The sequence below is a fragment of the Phyllobates terribilis genome, unplaced genomic scaffold, assembly GCF_046119375.1.
Source record: "Phyllobates terribilis strain yellow unplaced genomic scaffold, ASM4611937v1 Scaffold_3__8_contigs__length_932513732, whole genome shotgun sequence".
NCBI lineage: Eukaryota > Metazoa > Chordata > Amphibia > Anura > Dendrobatidae > Phyllobates > Phyllobates terribilis.
Genome location: NW_027362763.1, coordinates 927,156,677 through 927,178,482, shown reverse-complemented (window position 1 = coordinate 927,178,482; position 21,806 = coordinate 927,156,677). Strand labels below are relative to the sequence as shown.

At 40.1% G+C, this 21,806-nt stretch overlaps 1 protein-coding gene across 2 annotated transcripts in view; it reads right to left on the bottom strand.

Annotated features, from left to right (window-relative positions):
• Positions 1–21,806, bottom strand: part of MEMO1 (mediator of cell motility 1) — a 93,359-nt gene that overhangs the window by 30,411 nt on the left and 41,142 nt on the right. Inside the window, exons 6-9 of one of the 2 annotated variants that reach the window (XM_073672826.1) lie at positions 19,006–19,148; positions 11,278–11,354; positions 9,447–9,551; positions 4,609–4,677 (exon numbers count right to left, since the gene is read on the bottom strand). In XM_073672826.1, coding sequence (XP_073528927.1) covers positions 4,624–4,677; positions 9,447–9,551; positions 11,278–11,354; positions 19,006–19,148 — 379 coding nt within the window. In that variant the 3' untranslated portion in view covers positions 4,609–4,623. Of the gene's footprint in view, positions 1–4,608; positions 4,678–9,446; positions 9,552–11,277; positions 11,355–19,005; positions 19,149–21,806 lie in introns of those variants that run through there. The other variant, XM_073672825.1, reaches the window with a different exon arrangement.

Below are 21,806 nucleotides of genomic sequence, written 5' to 3'. Positions count from 1 at the left end.
CTGGTGAGGACCCAGCGGTCATGGTGCACATTGGCACAAATGACAAAGTTAAAGGTAGGGGTGGAAGATCCTTAAAGATGATTTCAGGGAATTAGGCTGCAAGCTTAAAGCAAGGACCTCCAAGGTGGTATTCTCTGAAATACTGCCTGTACCACGCCAGAGAGGCAACAGGAGATTAGGGAGATAAATAAGTGGCTTACGAATTGGTGTAAGGAGGAAGTGTTTGGGTTCCTGGAGAACTGGGCCGACTTCTCAGTTGGCTACAGACTCTACGCTAGGGACCGGCTGCACCTTAATGGGGAGGGTGCAGCTGTGCTGGGGGAGAAAATGGCTAGAAGGTTGGAGGAGTGTTTAAACTAGGGATTGGGGGGGGAGGGTATTCATTTTATAGGTGGGGAAGATAATGCAGATAGTGACCTGGGCACAAATAAAGAAATTGGGGGTGGGGTTTGAACAGTCAATATAGAAAGAAGGAATAGAGGTGCAGAGAGATACATAACATGCATGTACACTAATGCCAGAAGCCTCACCAACAAAATGGAGGAATTAGAATTAATTTTGTTGGAAAATAATTACGAGATGGTGGGGATATCTGAGACGTGGCTGGATGAGAGCCATGACTGGGCAGTTAATTTACAGGGCTATAGTCTGTTCAGAAATGACCGTACAAAAAAAGCGGGGGGGGGCGTGTTTATATGTAAAATCATCCTTAAAACCCATCTTGCGTGAGAATATATGTGAATCTAAAGAAAATATAGAGTCCCTGTGGGTGGAGATAAGGGGAGGGGGAAAAATAATAAATTACTGATAGGGGTTTGTTATCAAAAATAATGGAAGCAGCAGAGAATATCCTCATAAAACAAATAGATGAAGCAGCAACTCAAGGAGAGGTCATTATTATGGGAGACTTCAACTACCCTGAAATACATTGGGGAACAGAAACCTGTAGTTCCAGCAAAGGTAATAGGTTTTTGACAACTATGAGAGACAATTACCTTTCACAACTGGCTCAGGACCCAATAAGGCTATGTGTCCACGATGCAGAAATGCTGCATATTTTTTCCGCTTCTCCCTGGCAGGAAAAACGCATGCGGATTTTACATGCGTTTTTCCCGCCAGGTAGAAGTGTTTGTCAAGCGTCTTTGCATGCATTTCTGCATGAGGGTTATCAAGCGCTTTTCCAAGCGATTTTAGCATCACTTGGAAAAGTGCTTGACAACTTGGTCACACTATATAAATCCATGCAACCGGCATGAGTTTATAGTAGTGTGACCAAGTAATAGTTAAAAAAAATAAATAAATAAAGATTATACTTACCTTCTGATGTCCCCCGGTCTCCTCAGCGATGCGTGCGGTGTGTTGGACGGCTCGCGGTGGTGTGAGGACCTGACATGACGTCACTGAGTCATGTGACAGGTCAAGCGACCGCCGACGTCAGCGGTCGCGTGACCTGTCTCATGACTCAATGACGTCATCGCAGGTCCTCACACCACCGCGAGCCGCCCAACACACCGCACGAAATGCTGAGGATGCCGGGGGACATCAGAAGGTAAGTATAATCTTTATTTTTTATTTTAATTTTTTTTTTTTTTTTTACAGTTTCTATGGAACCCAGGTCTGGACGAGAGTCTCCTCTTCTCTAGACCTGGGTACCATCTGCACATTGAATCACTTCATATCCGCATGTGCACATGTAGTGATGCGGATATGAAGCATTTCAATGCAAGTCAATGGCGGCAATTACGTTGCGTGTCCGCAAAATTAATGGACATGCTGCGTATTTTTCCGTAATGATAATCCACAGTATAAATTTCCGCAGCATGTGCACAGCACATGCAGATTATCATTGGGGATCATGGGGTACGCATTACCAAGCGTTTTTTCGCTGCGGAAATTCCGTGGCAAAAACGCTTGAAAAATGCATAGTGGGCACACAGCCTAAGAAGGGGGGCACTGCTAGACTTAATGTTAACCAACAGGCCTGACCGCATATCAAATATACGAGTTGGAGGTCACTTGGGTAATAGTGATCACAAAATAATACGTTTTCATGTATCCTTTAGGCTGTGTGCCCACTATGCGTTTTTTTAAGCGTTTCCACAGCGGCAATTTTGCTGCAGAAACGCTTTAAAAACGCATGGTACAAGGCCTGCCATGTTTCCCAATGATAATCCGCATGTGCTGTGCACATGCTGCGGAGATTATCATTGCAGAAAAATCCACAGCACTACCAATTATTTTGCGTAAACGCGGCGTTTATGCCGCCATTGACTTGCATTGGAGCGCATGGAATCCGCATCACTGCATCTGCGGAATCCATGCGTTTCAATGTGCGGATGGTACCCGGGTTTGGAGAGGAGGAGATTCTCCTCCGGACCCGGGTACCATAGCAACTGTAAAAAAAAAAAAAAAAAAGAATAAAATAAAATATAAATATTATACTACCTACTGATGGCCCCCGGTCTCCATAGCGATCCTGGCTTGCTGGCAACTCGCGATGGTCTGAAAAGGACATGCCGTGACGTCATTTAGTCATGTGACGGGTCACGCGACCACTGACGTCGGCAGGTCCTTTAGTGTACCGCGAGTAGCCGGCAAGCCGAGATGCATCGGATAAAGACACCGGGGGCCATCGGAAAGTAAGTATAGATTTTTTTTTTTTTTTTTACCATTCTTTACAGTCACACGATATAAATCCATGCCGGTTACATGGATTTATATAGTGTGACAAAGTTGCCAAGCGCTTACCAAGTGATGCTAAAATCGCTTGGAAAGCGCTTGACACCCGCATGTAGAAATGCAAGTGAAGAACGCTTCACTTCCGCATGTCCCTGGCAGGAAAACGCATGTACAATCCGCATGTACAATCCGCATGCGTTTTTTCTGCCAGGGAGATGCAGAAACGCTGAGGAAAAATCCGGAGCATTTCAGCATCGTGGGCACATAGCCTTAATAAGATGTGTAGTAGAGGGGTTACAAGGACACTAAACTTCAGGAAAGCAAATTTCCAACGGTTGAGAGATGATCTTAGTGCAATAAACTGGGACGATATCCTGAGACATAAAACTACACAAAGCAAATGGGAGACATTTATTAGCAACCTGAATAGGACCTGTGCACAATATATACCCTATGGGAATAAATATGCTAGAAATAGGAGGAAACCACTATGGCTAAATAGAGCTGTAAGGGGCGCAATAAGTGACAAAAAGAAAGCATTTAGAGAGCTAAAACAAGTAGGTAGTGAGGAGGCATTAAATAAATATAGAAAATTACATAAATTCTGTAAAAACCAAATCAAGGCAGCAAAGACTGAGACAGAGAGACTCCTAGCCAGAGAAAGTAAAAATATTCCCAAAATATTCTTTAACTACATAAATAGTAAGAAACTAAAATATGATAGTGTTAGCCCCCTTAAAAATAGTCTGGGTGAAATGATGGATGAGGAAAAAGCCAATATGCTAAATGATTTTTTTTCAACAGTATTTACAAAAGAAAATCGCATGACAGAAAACATGATTAGTGATAACAAAAATTCTCCATTAAATGTCACTTGCTTAACCCAGCAGGAAGTACGGCGGCGTCTAAAAATCACTAAAGTTGACAAATCCCCGGGCCCAGATGGGATACACCCGTGAGTACTGCAGGAATTAAGTAAAGTCATAGATAGACAATTATTTTTAATCTTTAAAGATTCCATAATAACAGGGTCTATACCACAGGACTGGCATATAGCAAATGTGGTGCCAAAATTCAAAAAGGGGACAAAAACTGAACTTGGAAATTATTGGCCAATAAGCTTAACCTCTACTGTGGGTAAAATCCTGGAGGGTTTCCTAAGAGATGCTATACTAGAATATCTGAAGAAGAATAACCTCATGACCCAATATCAACATGGGTTTACGAGGGACCGTTCCTGTCAAACTAATCTGATCAGTTTTTATGAAGATGTAAGTTCCGGACTGGACCAAGGAAATGCAGTGGATGTTGTGTATATGGACTTTTCAAAAGCTTTTCATACGGTTCCACACAAAAGGTTGATACATAAAATGAGAACAATGGGGATATCGGAAAATATATGTAAGTGGGTTAAGAAATGGCTCAGTGATAGGAAACAAAGGGTGGTTATTAATGGAAAACACTCAGACTGAGTCTCAGTTAGCAGTGGGGTACCACAGGGGTCAGTAATGGGCCTGCTTCTTTTTAACATATTTATTAATGACCTTGTAGGGGGCACACAGTAGTATTTCAATATTTGCAGATGACACTAAACTTGGCAGGGTAATCAATACAGAGGAGGACAATGTTATATCACGGGGGATTTAGGTAAACTAGAAGCTTGGGCTGATAAATGGCAAATGAGCTTTAATGGGGATAAATGTACGGTAATGCACTTGGACAGAGGGAATAAAATGTATAACTATATGCTTAATTGTAAAACACTGGGAAAAACTGTCACTGAAAAGATCTGGGAGTATTGGTGGACGACAAGCTCACGTTTGGTGGCCAGTGTCAGGCAGCTGCTGCAAAGGCAAATAAAATAATGGGATGCATTAAAAGAGGCATAGATGCTCATGTGAGAACATAATTTTACCTGTATATAAGTCACTAGTGCGACCACACTTAGAATACTGTGAGCAGTTCTGGTCTCCGGTGTATAAGAAAGACATAGCTGAACTAGAGAGGGTACAGAGAAGAGCGACCAAGATTATAAGAAGACTGGGGGGGTCTGCAATACCAAGACAGGTTATTACACTTGAGGTTATTTAGTTTGGAAAAACGAAGGCTTAGGGGTGATCTTATTACTATGTACAAGTATATGAGGGGACAGTACAAAGACCTTTCTACTGATCTTTTTACTCTGAGGCCTGAGACGGGGACAAGGGGGCATCTTCTACGTCTGGAGGAAAGATGGTTTAATCATAATCACAGACGGGGATTCTTTACTGTAAGAGCAGTGAGACTATGGAATCCTCTGCCGCATGATGTTGTAATGAGTGATTCACTGTTAAAATTTAAGAAGGGCATAGATGCCTTTCTTGAAAAGTATAATATTACAGGTTATAAATACTAGATTCCTTGATAGGGCGTTGATCCAGGGAACTAGTCTGATTGCCGTATGTGGAGTCAGGAAGGAATTTTTTTCCTCAATGTGCAGCTTAGTGTTTGCCACATGGGTTTTCTTTGCCTTCCTCTGGATCAACATGTTAGGCTATGGGTTGAACTAGATGGACTTAGTCTTCCTTCAACCTTAAAAACGATGTTACTAAGTTACTTGCACTTCATGTGTTTTGTACCAGTTTGCCACTGATCTCTATTAATTGGAGAAACTGATAGGATATTTAGGATTTCATTGTGCTGTTTTGGATATACTAATTTTACTAGCATTCAATACAATGTAAATAGCATGACTGGATCATATACACTGCTCAAAAAAATAAAGGGAACACTTAAACAACAGAATATAACTCCAAGTAAATCAAACTTCTGTGAAATCAAACTGTCCACTTAGGAAGCAACACTGATTGACAATCAATTTCACATGCTGTTGTGCAAATGGAATAGACAATAGATGGAAATTATTGGCAATTATCAAGACACACTCAATAAAGGAGTAGTTCCGAAGGTGAGGACCACCGAGCACATCTCAGTACCAATGCTTTCTGGTTGATGTTTTGGTCACTTTGGAATCTTGGTTGTGCTTTCACACTCATGGTAGCATGAGACGGACTCTACAACCCACAGAAGTTATTCAGGTAGTGCAGCTCATCCAGGATGGCACATCAATGCGAGCTGCAGCAAGAAGGTTTGCTGTGTTTGTCAGCGTAGTGTCCAGAGGCTGGAGGCGCTACCAGGAGACAGGCCAGTACACCAGGAGACGTGGAGGGGGTTGTAGGAGGGCAACAACCCAGCAGCAGGACCGCTACCTCCGCCTTTGTGCAAGGAGGAACAGGAGGAGCACTGCCAGAGCCCTGCAAAATGACCTCCAGCAGACTACAAATGTGCATGTGTCTGCACAAACTGTTAGAAACCGACTCCATGAGGGTGGTATGAGGGCCCGATGTCCACAGATGGGAGTTGTGTTCACAGCCCAACGCCGTGCAGGACGCTTGGCATTTGCCACAGAACACCAGGATTGGCAAAGTTGCCATTGGCACCCTGTGCTCTTCACAGATGAAAGCAGGTTCACACTGAGCACATGTGACAGACGTGAGAGTATGGAGACGCCGTGGAGAGCGATCTGCTGCCTGCAACATCCTTTGGCATGACAGGTTTGGCAGTGGGTCAGTAATGGTGTGGGGTGGCATTTCTTTGGAGGGTCGCACAGCCCTCCATGTGCTCGCCAGAGGTAGCCTGACTGCCATTAGGTACAGAGAGGAGATCCTCAGACGCCTTGTGAGATCATATGCTGGTGTGGTTGGCCCTGGGTTCCTCCTAATGCAGGACAATGCCAGACCTCATGTGGCTGGAGTGTGTCAGCAGTTCATGCAAGATGAAGGCATTGAAGCTATGGACTGGCCCTCCCATTCCCCAGACCTGAATCCGATTGAGCACATCTGGGACATCATGTCTCACTCTGTCCACCAACGTCACGTTGCACCACAGACTGTCCAGGAGTTAGCGGATGCTTTAGTCCAGGTCTGGGAGGAGATCCCACAGGAGATCATCGGCAACCTCATCAGGAGCATGCCCAGGCGTTGTAGGGAGGTCATACAGGAGACCACACACACAATACGGAGCCTCATTTTGACCTGTTTTAAGGACATTACATCAAAGTTGGATCAGCCTGTAGTGTTTTTCCACTTTAATTTTGGGGGTGACTCCAAATCCAGGCCTCCATCGGTTAATAAATTTGATTTCCATTGATGATTTTTGTGTGATTTTGTTGTCAGCACATTCAACTTTGTACAGAACAAAGTATTCAATGAGAAGATTTCATTCATTCAGATCTAGGATGTGTTATTTGAGCGTTCCCTTTATTTTTTTGAGCACTGTATATTGAAGCACTTGCCCTTGATATGTTCTTATCTATGTAATTTACTGCTATTCTGCATACCATATAACGGTCTCATCTATTATTATTATTATTAACTTTAATTTGTATAAGGTTTATGATATTATATCACTGATAAATATGCGGATGTTCTTCCTACTTCGTTCACGTATGCCATCTCTTGCTGGTAGTTATATTTTTGAAACTTCATACCCACCTTTAATTGTTTCTGAATTGAATAGTAATTTTTTTATAGCATGATCTCTCCTTAGTGCTCTTTTTTTAATGCGTCAGTGGAGTTGCTATTTCAACATTTTGGTGTGTTTATATTACAGATATGCATTTTGGAACTATATTAGCAATAGTAGATACTATATTAGCAATAGTAGATAAGTGTAGCTGGGTCCCACTGCTGGACATCTTCTGATTTAGCAGGGAAATAATTATGATTTAGCATTCATCTGCTGCATTAAGTTTTTCGGGCCGACCACTGCGTCTATAGTCCTTAATGTTGCCTATTTCTTGGTGCTTCTTCAACAGCACATCTTGAAACCCCAGGCTGCTGTGAAGTATTTGCCTGGCAGAGACCTTGTTGCTGCAGTTTAACTACTATAATAACTGTTTTTCAATAAGTACATTTTACTACATAAAGAGCTTAATGTTGAGGTGAGTCCGAGAAAAACATCAGCTGACGTTGGAGCGATGACATGCAATGATGTTGTTGTAGATCTCGACGATGAAAGGGAACATTTTCCTATTGAATTTTTAAATAGCTTAACCCCATCAGGCATGCCAAGTCATTGCCTTAGACTTAAGGCGGGCAGCATTATTATGTTGTTGAAAAATTTGAATACAAAACGAGGACTCTGCAATGGTACACGATTAGTTGTAACATTATTGATTACAATTGTTCTTGAGGCAGAGATTTTAACAGGATCCACTGAAGGTGATAAGGCATACAGAGAGATTTCCACGCGATCTCAATTGGTGACCGTCTCTGTAATCTTCTAAATTTTATTTTTGTTTTCCATAATGCCATTTACTAATTTATTAAGCAAATTGCCTCTTCAGAGAAAAAGAGGACTCTACAGCGCCACCTATTGGAAGAAGCAATCCTACACAATCAACCCTTTAATGAGTCGTGCAGTATGACTTAGGATAAACGCCAAATCAGAATCTCAATTTGCAGACACGGGGTTTCAGGCTGTTGGCCCTCGTCAGTGCAAAGTATGAGTTCTGATTTGGCTAGATGAGAGGCTCTGGACTGAGGTCTAAGGGGTAACGTTTATCCTTGTGGAGAGTGACACACCAGCTCTGGCACTCAAGGTAAGGAGGCAATTTGCATATTAAATTTCCCAGAGTAGCTTTGCACGGCAAATAAGCCTCCTTACCTTGACATGCCAGAGCCGGTATTTCACTATCCACAAGGAGAAATGTTACCCCTTAGACCTAATTTATTAATTATGACAACTTTGTTGTTTATCGTGTAAAAAGGCTGAAAGTGAACAGACATGGGTAATTTGAGTCAGTTTTTATTATGTAGAGCACACTGTTCTAGCTTCCGAAACGTATTTGTTTCAGAACTCGGGCTGCTAGTGGTTATAATATGTTGGTGCACTGACACAAACAGGTTTTCTGGCCCTTGTTTTTGGTTTTCCTTTGAAGTCTTTGCCTGGGAGAGACCTTGTTGATGTAGAATAACTACCTTGTGTTTTGCTGTGCTCAGTATTGCCAAGGTGTATGACTTGTAAAATGAAATTATTTTCCACAACCACATTTGTAGCAAAGTTTGTCTGTTCCTCATCCAATTTTAAGTCTCCTATACAGTGGTTTCTGTCTTAGTTATGACTTTTCCAAAACAAAAATTATGATCATTATCACCAGTTTCATATAATTCATTACTAATAAACCTGAATATAATCCTATAAAATCCCTCACACTGTGCTAGTGTACCTAGAAGAATTGATGCCGTTTTGAAGGCAAAGGGTGATCTGATGTAGATTTCTCTTGTGTAATCACTTTACGTTTTGTTTATTTTTTTTATCAATTAACTTATTTCCGCTTCTGAAAGCATTCTTACTTTTCAGCATTTTTCCCCACCAGCCTAAAACTTTTACACAGTCCTGTAAACATGGTATCCGCATATTTGTGATGACCCACAGAATGAACAGAATGAAGATAACACTTCATTTTGTGAATGGCGTACAATTTAAAATGTAAAATTACTGTTTTGTTTTAATAAAAGTCGGTTAATAAGTTATATGTACCCCAAAATAGTGCTTCAAATAAATATAACTCATTACGCAAAAAAAAAAAAAAAAGACTGACGCCCTCATACAGTTATGTTGAAGGAAAAATAAAAAATATTACTCTTTGAATGAGATAATGAAAAAAATGCTTTGTCCTGAAAGGGTTAAAGACTTATTAAATAGTGTAGAACAAGGATACTCACGTTTAAAAGCACCCCAATGGGGTGTCTTCCACATATAGTATTATGATACTTCTTCAAGTAATTACTAAACGGCATAGGGTCTAGTTGTTCTATAATACTCATACCCTAAAATAATAGAAAATAGAATTCTTATTATGCCAGTTTAGGATTGTGAAAATTCATTACTTTAATTAGTCCATATTTTAGAGTGACGATAGAGGACATCTGTATTAGAACAATGCACATACACAAAGTGGGTCTATGTTAGAACCAACGCAGCATGTTCACACTTAGGCTAACGAATACTAAGCTTGGTGGAGGGCGGTCATAAAATACTTGTGTTACACTGAATCTCTGGATGGAGTGAATATAGTTCTGCAGGTTACCTCCTGTCTGTTGTGTGTGTTTTATTGCAAATTTTATGATTGCCAAGGTAAGAAAGATTTTTGCAAAAAAAAGTATATTATATATTATTAGCTACACATTTTATGCTTAGCTGGATATAAATGGAAGGATTTGTCTCTGATCTGCTCATATTAACTGAATCATTCCTGCATTTAGAATTTACAAACAAGTTTAGATTAAAAGTTGTACTTTTTAATGAGAAAATAAAAATGTTTGTTGTACAGTCTGCAGAAACAGGGTTTCTCACCACCAGACCCCCTCCCACTTCCTTTAGGATTAATACAGGTTTAATTCTGGGAATTAAATAAAGATGAATGCAATGTGTACATCACGTTCAGCTTCTTGCGTGAACAAATCGCGGCAGCCTAGGAAGAAGGCAGCCAGATATTAACACCCTATTTTACCCCACCAGGGTACAAAATGTTAACCCACAATATGGCAAAAACCACTATGCGTTAAAGGAATTTTCCCACCTTCTGAAGGTATAGCTTATCGCCGTAATATCTGATTTTCAGTGGTTTCGACCCATGCTGAAAAGGATGCAGTTTGGGTGTAGCACTGCATCCCCTGCTCCAGCCACTCAGCTGTGCAGGGAACTGCCATTCACTTGCCTGGGATTGTACTGCAGTTCTCTGCACAGCAGGTAAAGAAGTGCAAAGGTGCAAGGTAAAACACTAAAGGGGACTTGTAACATGACCCCTTTGTTCTTAGAATCTGTGGTGTTCCCAGAGGTCAGACACCCACTGGTCACAGTGATCAATATACTAGTGATAGCATGTTTTAGTGGGATAACATGCCTTTTTTGAGATGGGAAAAACTTGTTTCTTCTCATGTTTTTCATTTTCTCTTCTATTCTTGGATCTGTCTGATAGCATGGTACCATGTTATAGTATTAAAGTAATCTGTCAGTAGGCTCAACCGTCCTAAGCAGTCTATATTCGCAAAAGGTCACAGAAAGTTGAATAAAATGATACCTTCATATCTGCGATCTGATGTCTTATTCCAGAGAAATGCATGTTATCTTAATATGTAAATGAATTGTTAAGATCTATCAATCTGCCTCCAGAGCTTATTTTAAATAAAAGGGGGTGTTACCAGTGTGAGACATGTAGATCAGGAGAGCAGACTGTCAGTCACTACATGTCTCACACTGGTAACGGCCCCTTTCATTTAGAATAAGCTGTGGAGGTAGATTCTCAGGGAGATCTATGTCTGACTCGTAGATCTCAACCACTCATTTACACATTCAGAAAATTATGGATTCCTCTAGAATAAAACATCGGATCACAGATATGAAGGTATCATTTTATTCATCTTTTGATGACCTGCATGCTCATATAGACGGCTTAGTAGGGTTGATCTTACAGACAAATTCCCTTTAAAAGTTCAGCTGTCTAAACTTACAATACAGATAAATATTATTAACAAGTAATACACTGACTCTTACCATTTTGTCTAAGTTTTCAATTGACCTATAGATTTCTCCTTGAGATTCATCATAATATGTATAACGAAAACGTTGTCCTGTAAAAGTAAGTTAATTCGATAAATGCTAATATAAGCAGATCAAAACCATGCACCATTTCACTTGCTTGCAGAATGTCCCATGCTTGCCAGGTATTTTCAGAACTCCCATAAAAGTGAATGGAGAGTTGCGCATGTGGGCCACCATTCTGTTTACAGATGCTGTGAAACAGGGTTCAGAGCTGCCTGGTGTTCTCAAGATAGAGGCAGCTTCTAGAAGTAGGACCAGCATCTTATAGACACCTATGGACATTCTGTGTATATGCTAGAAATATCTAAGATGCCCTGCAGCATGTGAAATAAATGGGTCTCATTTTAGTATATAAAGTAGATCATGTTAGAAAATGAAATCATTCTCTGCAACAAATTGGTTTGAGTCGATTTTATTGATTAAAAAAAAAAATAAAGAGTTGCAATCAGTTTTGGGGGTCACACTGACCCTGTTGTCAGTCACAATATATAATAGAAGTGATTGTAGAATTTTACTGGCTAAAGGGGTCAGAGTGATCCCAAAATACATTACAACTTCAATAAAAAAAAATCTTTATTTTCTATCTATATTGACACTGTAAACAGTCAATACTGTGGTACAGGTTCAGCTTGGAAGAAGGTGTAGGTTTTCTCTTAAGTTTATCCAGATTCCTCTTTTGTCTCTAGCAGCTGCTCCAATATTTAAAGCATTTATGACCTCATTGTGACATTAAGACCCCAGAAATTATTGTTCTGCCTTGCTGGATGCCACAACTTTTATTTAATTCTGTTGATGTAAGTGGATAAGGACTTCTTTCTTTATTAACTTGGCAAAGAGTATTTTTGAATGGCACAGTTTTGCCATTACTTATAAACTTCCTCCTCTTTTAAATACTTAGGAGCAATTATAAAGGTTGGAAAGTTTATCATCTCACCAAAAGTTGGAGGGTTGCCTGGCAGTTTTCTAAGCCGAAATATTAATTCAGCTTTTATCTCATAGGTTAAAACCTTGACATAAGTCATCTACGCATACAAGTAGCATTGCTAATGCATTTCAGGCCATTGTGCCATTGAAAAATACTATACTACGGCCAAGGGCCATAATTCTGACACAGCTTTTAAATCACCTTCCTCTCTCAATAGAATTAAGGAGTAATGGACACTATTGTCTACGGTAGGGGTACAGTCAAGTAGTGTAAATTAGTCCCACTTCACAGAGGGAACACCAGCTGTCCGAATTCTGTAGGTATGCGGTCACAGAAGTATAGGAGGCAGGCAGCGATTCATACAAAGCACCCACACATATATGTTTGTCTTTCCCACGACCTCTCCTGAACAGATTAACTTTCTACAGAAATAGGATGAATGTATAAAGGTCCTATTTTCCTGTTGCAATCAGCCAGCTCTCATTACACCTTAGTTCTGTCCAATTTCCCTCTCGCACAGTTGCCCGAGACCTTGATTGCATACCCATTGTAAAAGACATGCGGCCTGATTCATTAAGCAGTTTTCTGGTGTAAAACTGCTTGAAGCTGCACAAAAATTTTGGGACTTGACATTTTCATATCTTCGTAGTCAACCTTTTGAAAAGTGGGTGGTGTCTGTGCGCAGCCGACAAATTCATCATAACTTATGCAAGAAAAGTGGCGGAAATTACAAAAGAAATGTACTCCACTCCTTGACCTCCGTATATTTCTTGGGGCAGCACATGGCAGCTGAAAGATATTCATTAAGAGGTACATGCCATAAAGCCCTTCATCAAGGCTAGAGTACAAAATGCCGGTCTTGGAATTGGGGCCATTATCGCTGGTGGATAAGTGGAGCTTAACAGGCTATAACCTACACTGGTCCCATTCCCTAATACTGGATTACAGCCATCTCTTAGAGGAGCTGGGCTCCAGTTTTTCTGTACTATAACAGGTCTACACCAGCTCCTGGACCCCACAGACTTGCAGTCATAGATGCATTGGAAGATAGGGTCTCCTAAGTGCATCTATGGTGGCAGTTTTGTCGTCAGCAGCCAAACTAATACTAGGTCTGACACGTAAGGTCCTGACACTGACTCGTGTCAGGACCTTGTATGCTGCAGCACCTGAAAAAAGTTGGAATCGGTATGTATAAACTTTACCTTGTATCTGAATTAATTTAAGTGGTCTGGTCCAAGATCTATCATTTTAGGGCTCTGGAATCTAAATTAAATGTGTAATTGTTTTCTTAATTAATTCATAAAATCAATAGTGCACATAAAAATAAGACATTTTGGAATATATTTTATCAGAGAAATCTGCCGCTTTGACTTTTCAATCTGAATTCATAGGTAAAAGCAGTATTTAGAGATTTGTGAGTGCAGAGCCCACCCCACTGCACATCATAAGCACATTATTTCAACTATGGACATCTCTAAAACAGCATTTCTACAAGAAAGGTCTGTACTCAGCATTAAATTACCTTTCCATACATGCCATTAGTGTGGGGAATAAAATCCTGATGGTAACTTCTCTTTAAGGCATATGATCTGGTGTGTTAATTATAGGGTTCTAGTCAGGAGTCTAAATGAGCACAGGCATCTAGGCTCCAAATTCATTTTGTGGTCTGGCTTTCCCACCAAAAGATAAATCTGGAAATAGACAATTCTACAATTTTTTTGAAACATTATTAAGACAGCAGGCTTCCTGATAGAGTTCAGCTCAGACCTTCATCTGAGTGCAGAGCCAGGTAAGTGGACCTTTACAAAATGTAGTAGAGTCCCTCTGGTTTATGGCCTATGTAACTTTAAGGTGGCCACACAGTAGAGATTTCAGATTAACTTGACTTTCATTGTTGGTCATGAAGGTTGTCATTGTGGGTGGCAATTGCATGAGGTAAATCACCTAGAGGTAGGATCCGTACCTATCTCGAGAACCAGGCCCTTTGAATGGAGAGGTGGTCACGCAGGCTCAACTCTTCATTCACTTCTATGGAGTTCTGAAAATCGTTGAGCACGCCAGTCTTAATAAATATCATATATTCAATGTTTTCATACACCTTAGCATGCTCTTGCATATGTTTGTACGACAATGCATCATAGAAGTCATAGCAGCGGACACCTTTACATATATTTCATTTTGCTAGATTACATTGATCTATTTAGTTTGTTGCAGATGTCTTCATTAGAAAACCCCTTCAAAGGCCCTGTTTGAAACCTAATCGGGACATATCTTTGGTGAAAAAAAAATTAAGTTACTTTCCTCTAGTTACATAATGGTTTCACCATGGATACAATGTGCCTGATTCATAAAATCTTTCACACCAGAATTCTGACATAAAAGCTTTGAAAAGTCACAAAAATGAGGCGCAACTCGGAGTTTTGGCATTATCATGCCAGTTACTCCCAGCTCCGCCGAAATGGGCTGAAGTTCGACAAGGGTGGGACTCCACAGTCTAATTCATTAAAAGCTGTAGTGTGCCGTACACCAGAAATCTTCTGGCATAGCACACACCACTCGTCAGACGCTCCAGTTTAATGAAGAGACGTGCACCTTTTCATGAATAAGAAGCGTTTGACTCCAGCACACCCCATCATCAAGACAAGAGTGAACAATGCCGGCTTTGATGAATCAGATCCAATGTTAACAAACATTTGACAAAACTAAACTTCCAGGCATGTTGTAGTGTGCCATGACCTTAGAAGATTGAAGGGGTTGTCCCATGAACAAAGTACATTTTAATCAATAGAGCTTGGAATAATGAGAAGTTGCACAACTGGATGTCTTAAAAAAATGTTCCTGTGCTGAGATAATCTTATAAGGCTGTGTGCCCACGTAGCATTTTTCAAGCGTATATGCTGCGGAATTTCCGCAGCGTAAACGCTTGAAAAACGCATGTATATCCGCACCCCATGGTCCCCAATGGGATTCCGCAAGTTCTATGCACATGCTGCGGATTTTTCCGCAGCGTTTATGCCGCGTTCAAAAATCCGCAGCATGTCATTTAATTTTGCGTTTCCGCAAGCAGAATTGCCTTTGTCCAATGCATAAAAAACGCAAGGCAATTCCGCATGTGGAAAACGCGTGATAAACGCGCGAAAAATGCGCGATAAACGCGTGCGGAATTCCGCATGCGTTTTTCCGGGAGAGGACTTGCATTTATGCAGCAGAAATTTTCTGCTTCATAAATGCAACGTGGGCACATAGCCTTAATGTGCCCCTACTGTGTACTGTGTAATGGCTGTGTCTGACATGCAAAGCTGCTCCAATTCATTGTCAGCAGACACCACAGCTCCTGGCCAGGGGAGGATACATAAGTCACTTATGATAAGTGAGCATACAGATATAAAACAGCAGAGGTTCACAACTGCAGGTGCCTGAGGTAACACATTTCCTTGTTTTATGACAGTGAGTGTTTCACCCTGTCTCCAGCCAACTGAGCTCATCATAAACCAAGTCAGGGACTTAGTAACTGAGCTGACATCACTGACTTAATTCATGATGAGCTCACAGGACTGGTGACATGGCAGAAACACTGACTCCAGTGATAAAACAAAGAAATTTGTTACCTCATACAGGGAAAGGTATAATCCCTCAGCCAGGACCTGTGGTATGTGCAGACCATGGTCTGGTGCAGCTCTGCATGTCAGACACAGCCACTACACAGTACACAGCAGGGGCAAATTTATAAAATTATCTCAGCACAGGAACATTTTTTTTAACACATACAATTATGGAAGTTATTATTATTGCAAGATCTATTAAAGTCTACTTTGCTCATGGAACACTCTCTTTAAGACAGGATGAGAAGTGCAGATTACATGTTATTTGAGCTTCCAAGTTAAATATATATGGATGGAAGCAGACTAGGGTTTCGTCCGTTGATATTAAAAGGATGACTAAAACTATGGGACTTGAGCAGAACTGGCTAGAAATTATCAGACAAAATGATGCTAAAATATGACACTGAGTGAAAATTGACACAATGCTTGTCAAAAGTAGTCTCCACCATTGGTAATGGAATTTCATCATGTTTACTCAATCTTTCTGAATACATTACACCACTTTTAAAGGTGGCCAGGGTAGGCATTAGGGGTGGTAAACTGGGCAAATCACCAAGGCCCCCATCCCCATAGGGGCCCCCCAGCAGTATAAGCAGAAACTACACTGATAATACTAGTTCTGCATTATCAGTGCAGTTTACAAAGTTAAAGGGAATTTGTCAGCAGGATTTTGCTACCTCATTTGAGAGCAGCATGATGTAGACAAAGAGACCCTAAATGATGTATCACTTAGTTTACTGGGTGAAGTGGTTCTGAGACAATCTGAGTTTTTAGATTTCGCAATGCAGCAGAGGTGAGAAAGAGAACACCACCCACACTAGGCTCTGTATATACATTGTTTAAAGACAGTAGGTGTTTAATTATAGAAGGAGATTAAGCCAGACTACCAAATACGCTTGCTTCTGTGTCCTAGTAATAAGCTCCTAGTGCAAAACAATCATTGCTAGTAATCAAAAGCAGGAGCTGGATAAGAGCGGCATCACTGAAATCTGTGTTGTAACCCCTACAGAATGTGGTCTTCAGATTACATAGCAAAAACCTGCTGATAGGTTCCCTTTAAGGTGCAGCAGGACCTTTGGTAACATAACAATCATGTGACCAAAGATCCTGCACCTGTGAGAGTTCTGAAGAACTGAACAGAAAACATGCTGGCAAGTCCTCTCTAGTATGTATATATACACACATGTATATGCATGCTCTGTGTATAGACATACAAGTGTGCCCACATGCGTTCCTAGACATATGCGTGTGCGCTCTAAATAGATATACATGCGTGCTTATATGCATATGCGTGTGCTCTGTTTAAATACATGTGCTCTTTGCATATATGTGTATGTATGTAAGAGCTCTGTATATACATTCGTGCATATATGCTCTGGGTATGTGTGTGTGTGCGTGCGTGTCTATGCATGTGCTACATATATATCTATATATACAGTACAGACGAAATGTTTGGACACACCTTCTCATTTAAAGATTTTTCCGTATTTTCATGACTGAAAATTGTACATTCACACTGAAGGCATCAAAACTATGAATCAACACATGTGGAATTATATACTTAACAAAAAAGTGTGAAACAACTGAAAATATGTCTTATATTCTAGGATTTTCAAAGTAGCCACCTTTTGCTTTGATGACTGCTTTGCACACTCTTGGCATTCTCTTGATGAGCTTCAAGAGGTAGTCATGAAAATAGAGAAAAGTATTTAAATGAGGTGTGTCCAAACTTTTGGTCTGTACTAAATATATATATATATATATATATATATATATATATATATATATATATATATATATATATATATATATATATATATATATATATATATATATATATATATATATATATATATATATTATTCGTATATACACACACACACACACGTATATGTATGTATTTTCTCTGTGTAGATACATATACATATTTGTGTATGTGCTTTGAATATATACATAGGTTTGTGTGCACACATGTGATGTGTGTAACAGATTGGAAAAAGGAAAAAAAGACAGCCATCCGCAGTTGCCTAGTCCCTCTGAAGCATGGAAGGAACATCACTGCCACTGACGATGATGATCAGCATGTGGTAAAAGGAATCCAGTTCAATGGTATAAAATCTTCAGCTTTATTTGTGTGTGTCCAAAACATCTTCACATGTATCATTAGTCCAAAGATAAGAACATCAACACGTTTCTGGTGCACTCAGCACCATTACTCATGATGAACTGGATTCCTCCTACTACATGTGTGTAACATACAATAGCAATCACCCAATGAACGAGCAAAATGCTTCTCATTCATAGGATGATTGGATTGTTTATGCGGGAATAATAGTCACTATTCTCAGCAGCACATCGCCTGGTGTAAACAAGAGATGGGCTGCTGATGGCACCATACTGTATGGGGACAGAATGATCTATCAGAGATCGTTCTGTCCCCATCATTCTTCCTCAGCCGGTGTAAGAGGCCGATAAACAAGAGCCAAACAACTTCAATAAAGTCGACTGTGCTCCAACAGTTCATGGAATTCAGCTCTTGAAAATGCAACCTAAATGTTTCTGTGTGATGTTGCAGTATGTTAGCATTTGGGGTCCCATTTTTAAGTTTAGCACAGGGTACACTTTGTCTAAAACCCACCTTGTAGGTGGCTGTCCACCTCGAACAGCCGTTGATCTGATAAACTATCCTTCGGCACTTTTTGCTTGACTGAGAATCTATATTTTTCCAGTAGGAAGAAGGGAATAAGTAATGCTGGCCATACAAAGAGCTTTTGGCTAAACCAGATTGTCCCCATCACCATCATAGCTTTACATTCTTTGCCAACTGTACATGTTATTTTTATTTTATATGGGTAAAGGAGTAAAAGTTGCTGCTAGACCCTCTTGGCAGTGGCTCATCTCCCACAGGGACATAGGATAGGCAATGTTTAAAATTCCAACATGCCGGGTGTCTTTCCCCAGACATCTGCCCTCATGGGAGAGTTGGAAAACTCCAATCACATAACTGGTCAATCCTAGTAGAATCTGCAGGCTCGACCAACATTTAGCTAATGTGTATAGTCACCTATAGCGGTTTTGAATAGTTATTACAGTTTTCTGGTCGTTTCAATAAAAAATAAAAAAATAAAAGGAAAAAGTTGTTCTCTTACTTACCCCAATGACAAAAATCTGATGAAATTACAAAGAGATTAGTTGGATCTGCTAAGTATTTGCTAAATAGTTTCCCAAATTCTTGTTCTTTTGATTCGCTAAGGGCTCCAACCAACACAGGAACAATGGTGAACTCATCTTTATGGCTAAAGAGGAAATACAGAAGGATTAGAAGTGAAAACAAAATCAACATGGGACGTATATGGACTATGAGACGTTAGGAGTTAAAAATAAAAAATATATACTGCCCATTAAAGTTTCAGCAATAAGTCCCAAATTCTGTGTTGAATAATTTTATAAAAAATATCTTAAACCCTTTAGAAAGGACAAGGGAATTTTTTTGTTTTTGCGCTTTAGTTTTTTCTGCGCCTTCTTTCAAGAGCCTTAACTTATTTTAGTTTTCAGTTGGCGGACGTTTTGGATTTGCTTTTTTTGCGGGATAAGGAATACTTTTGAATGGAACGAAGTATTTTACCATAAAATGCACTGAAATACAGGAATATAATTGCAAGTGTGACGAAATGGTAAAAAAAACATACAATTCCAACATTTTTTTGGGGGGAGGCTTTGTTTTTATGGTGTTCCTTTTGTGGTAAAAATGAGCTATAAACATGATTGTCCAGGTTAGTTTGATTACAGCGATACCAAACATACTTTGATTTTTTTTTTCTATTTAAGGCTGCGTGCACACGATGCGTTTTTCATGCGCAGCGGAAAAGCATCAAAAACGCATGGTAATCCGCACCCCATGGTCCCCAATGGCACTCCGCAATGTCAATGCACATGCTGCGGATTTTTCCGCAGCGTTTCTGCAGCGCTCATAAATCCGCAGCATGTCCATTAATTTTGCGGAAGCGCCGCCATTGACTTGCATTGAGAAGCATAGAATGCGCGTCTGTACATTTGTACAAGCGGCTTCTATGCGTCTCTATGTGCGGATGGTACCCAGTTTTGGAGGAGAGGAGACTCTCATCCAGACCTGGGTACCATTGTACCTGTAAAAAAAAAAGAATAAAATAACAAATAAAGTTTATACTCACCTGTCCAACGGCTTCTCTCGGCATGCCGGTGACGTTACAGTCATGTGACCGCAGGCCCTTCTCCTCTGTGTCTGGCGATATGCCGGCAGCTGGGAACCAGACAGAAACGAGCGCTGCAGCACACGCTGGGGCATTGCGGGTGAGTATAGCTTTATTTTAAGCATTGTTTTATGGTCACACTATATAAATCCATGCCGGTTGCATGGATTTATATCGTGTGACCTAGTTGTCAAGCACTTTCCAAGTGATGCTATCGCCTGAAAGCGCTTGTCAGTCCGCATGCGGAAACACATGTGAATCCGCATGTATTCTGCAGGAAAAACGCATGTACAATCTGCATTCGTTTTTTCTGCCAGGGAGATGCAGAAATGCTGCAGAAATTTTCTGCTTCATTTCTGCATCGTGGGCACATAGCCTAAAGGGGTATTCCCATCTCCAAGATCCTATCCCAATATGTAGTCGGTGTAATAATAATAATATTAGCAAATACCTCCAATTAGAAATGTAGTATAGTATTTTTGATTCGCTATGCCACTTACCTCATGTGCAGGCAATACAGGACCTTAGGTATCCACGGTTACGACCACTAGCAGCTAGCTAACTAACTGTCACTTTATCAGTGGTCGTAACCATGGATACCCAAGGTCCTGCAAGTCCCTGCACGAGGAAAGACACAGCGAATCAGAAAAACTATACCACATTTTTAATTGGAGGTATTTGCTAATATTATTATTACACTTACTACACATTGGGATAGGATCATGGAGATGAGAATATCCCTTTAAGTGATTAAATAAATTCAGAATAATGTCAAATAAAAATTTTTGCTCTGTGTCGCCATTTTATGAGATCCGTAACAGCTATTTGTCGGTTGGTTTTTTTGAACAAAGAAATGCAAATCTGGTGGTTTGTTTTTTTCTTTTTATGCCGTTTACCGATCAGGTTAATTAATTCCATATTTTAATAGATTTGACTTTTATGAAATGTGGCAATACCAAATGTTTATTTTTTTTTGTTTACTTTTTTACTTTTAACAGGGGAAAAGGGGGAGAATTTGAACTTTTATATATTTTTTTACATTATTTTTAAACCCATTGGGGGACTAAAACCTGCAGCTGTTCAATCACTTATACAATATACTGCAATGTTGCAGTATATACTGAAAAATCTCATTCTCCTATGGGGTTCAGGTTATGGCTGAGCTTCAAAGGAAGAACGGCATACAGCTGAAACCAGAAGTTTACATACACTATATATAAAGACACATATGCATGTTTTTCTCAATATCTGACGTGAAATCAGAATGAACCTTTCCCGTGTTAGGTCAATTAGGATTACCATAATTTTGAATATTTGCCAAATGCAAGAGAGAGAGAATGGTTTAAGGCGTTTTTATTACTTACTGCAAAGTCAAACGTTTACATACACTAAGATTACTATGCCTTAAACAATTCTGGACTGCCCATATGATGAAGTCATGTGTTTGGAAGCTTCTGATAGCCTAACTCAGATGTTGCCAAAATATCTAAGTGCCCACGATGCAGAAATGCTGCATATTTTTTACGCTTCTCCCTGGCAGGAAAAACGCATGCGGATTGTATATTAGGGTTTTACATGCGTTTTTCCCGCCAGGTAGAAGCGTTTGTCAAGAGTTCTTCACATGCATTTCCGCATGTGGGTTATCAAGCGTTTTTCCAAGCGATTTTAGCATCACTTGGAAAAGTGCTTGACAACTTGTTCACACTATATAAATCCATGCAACCG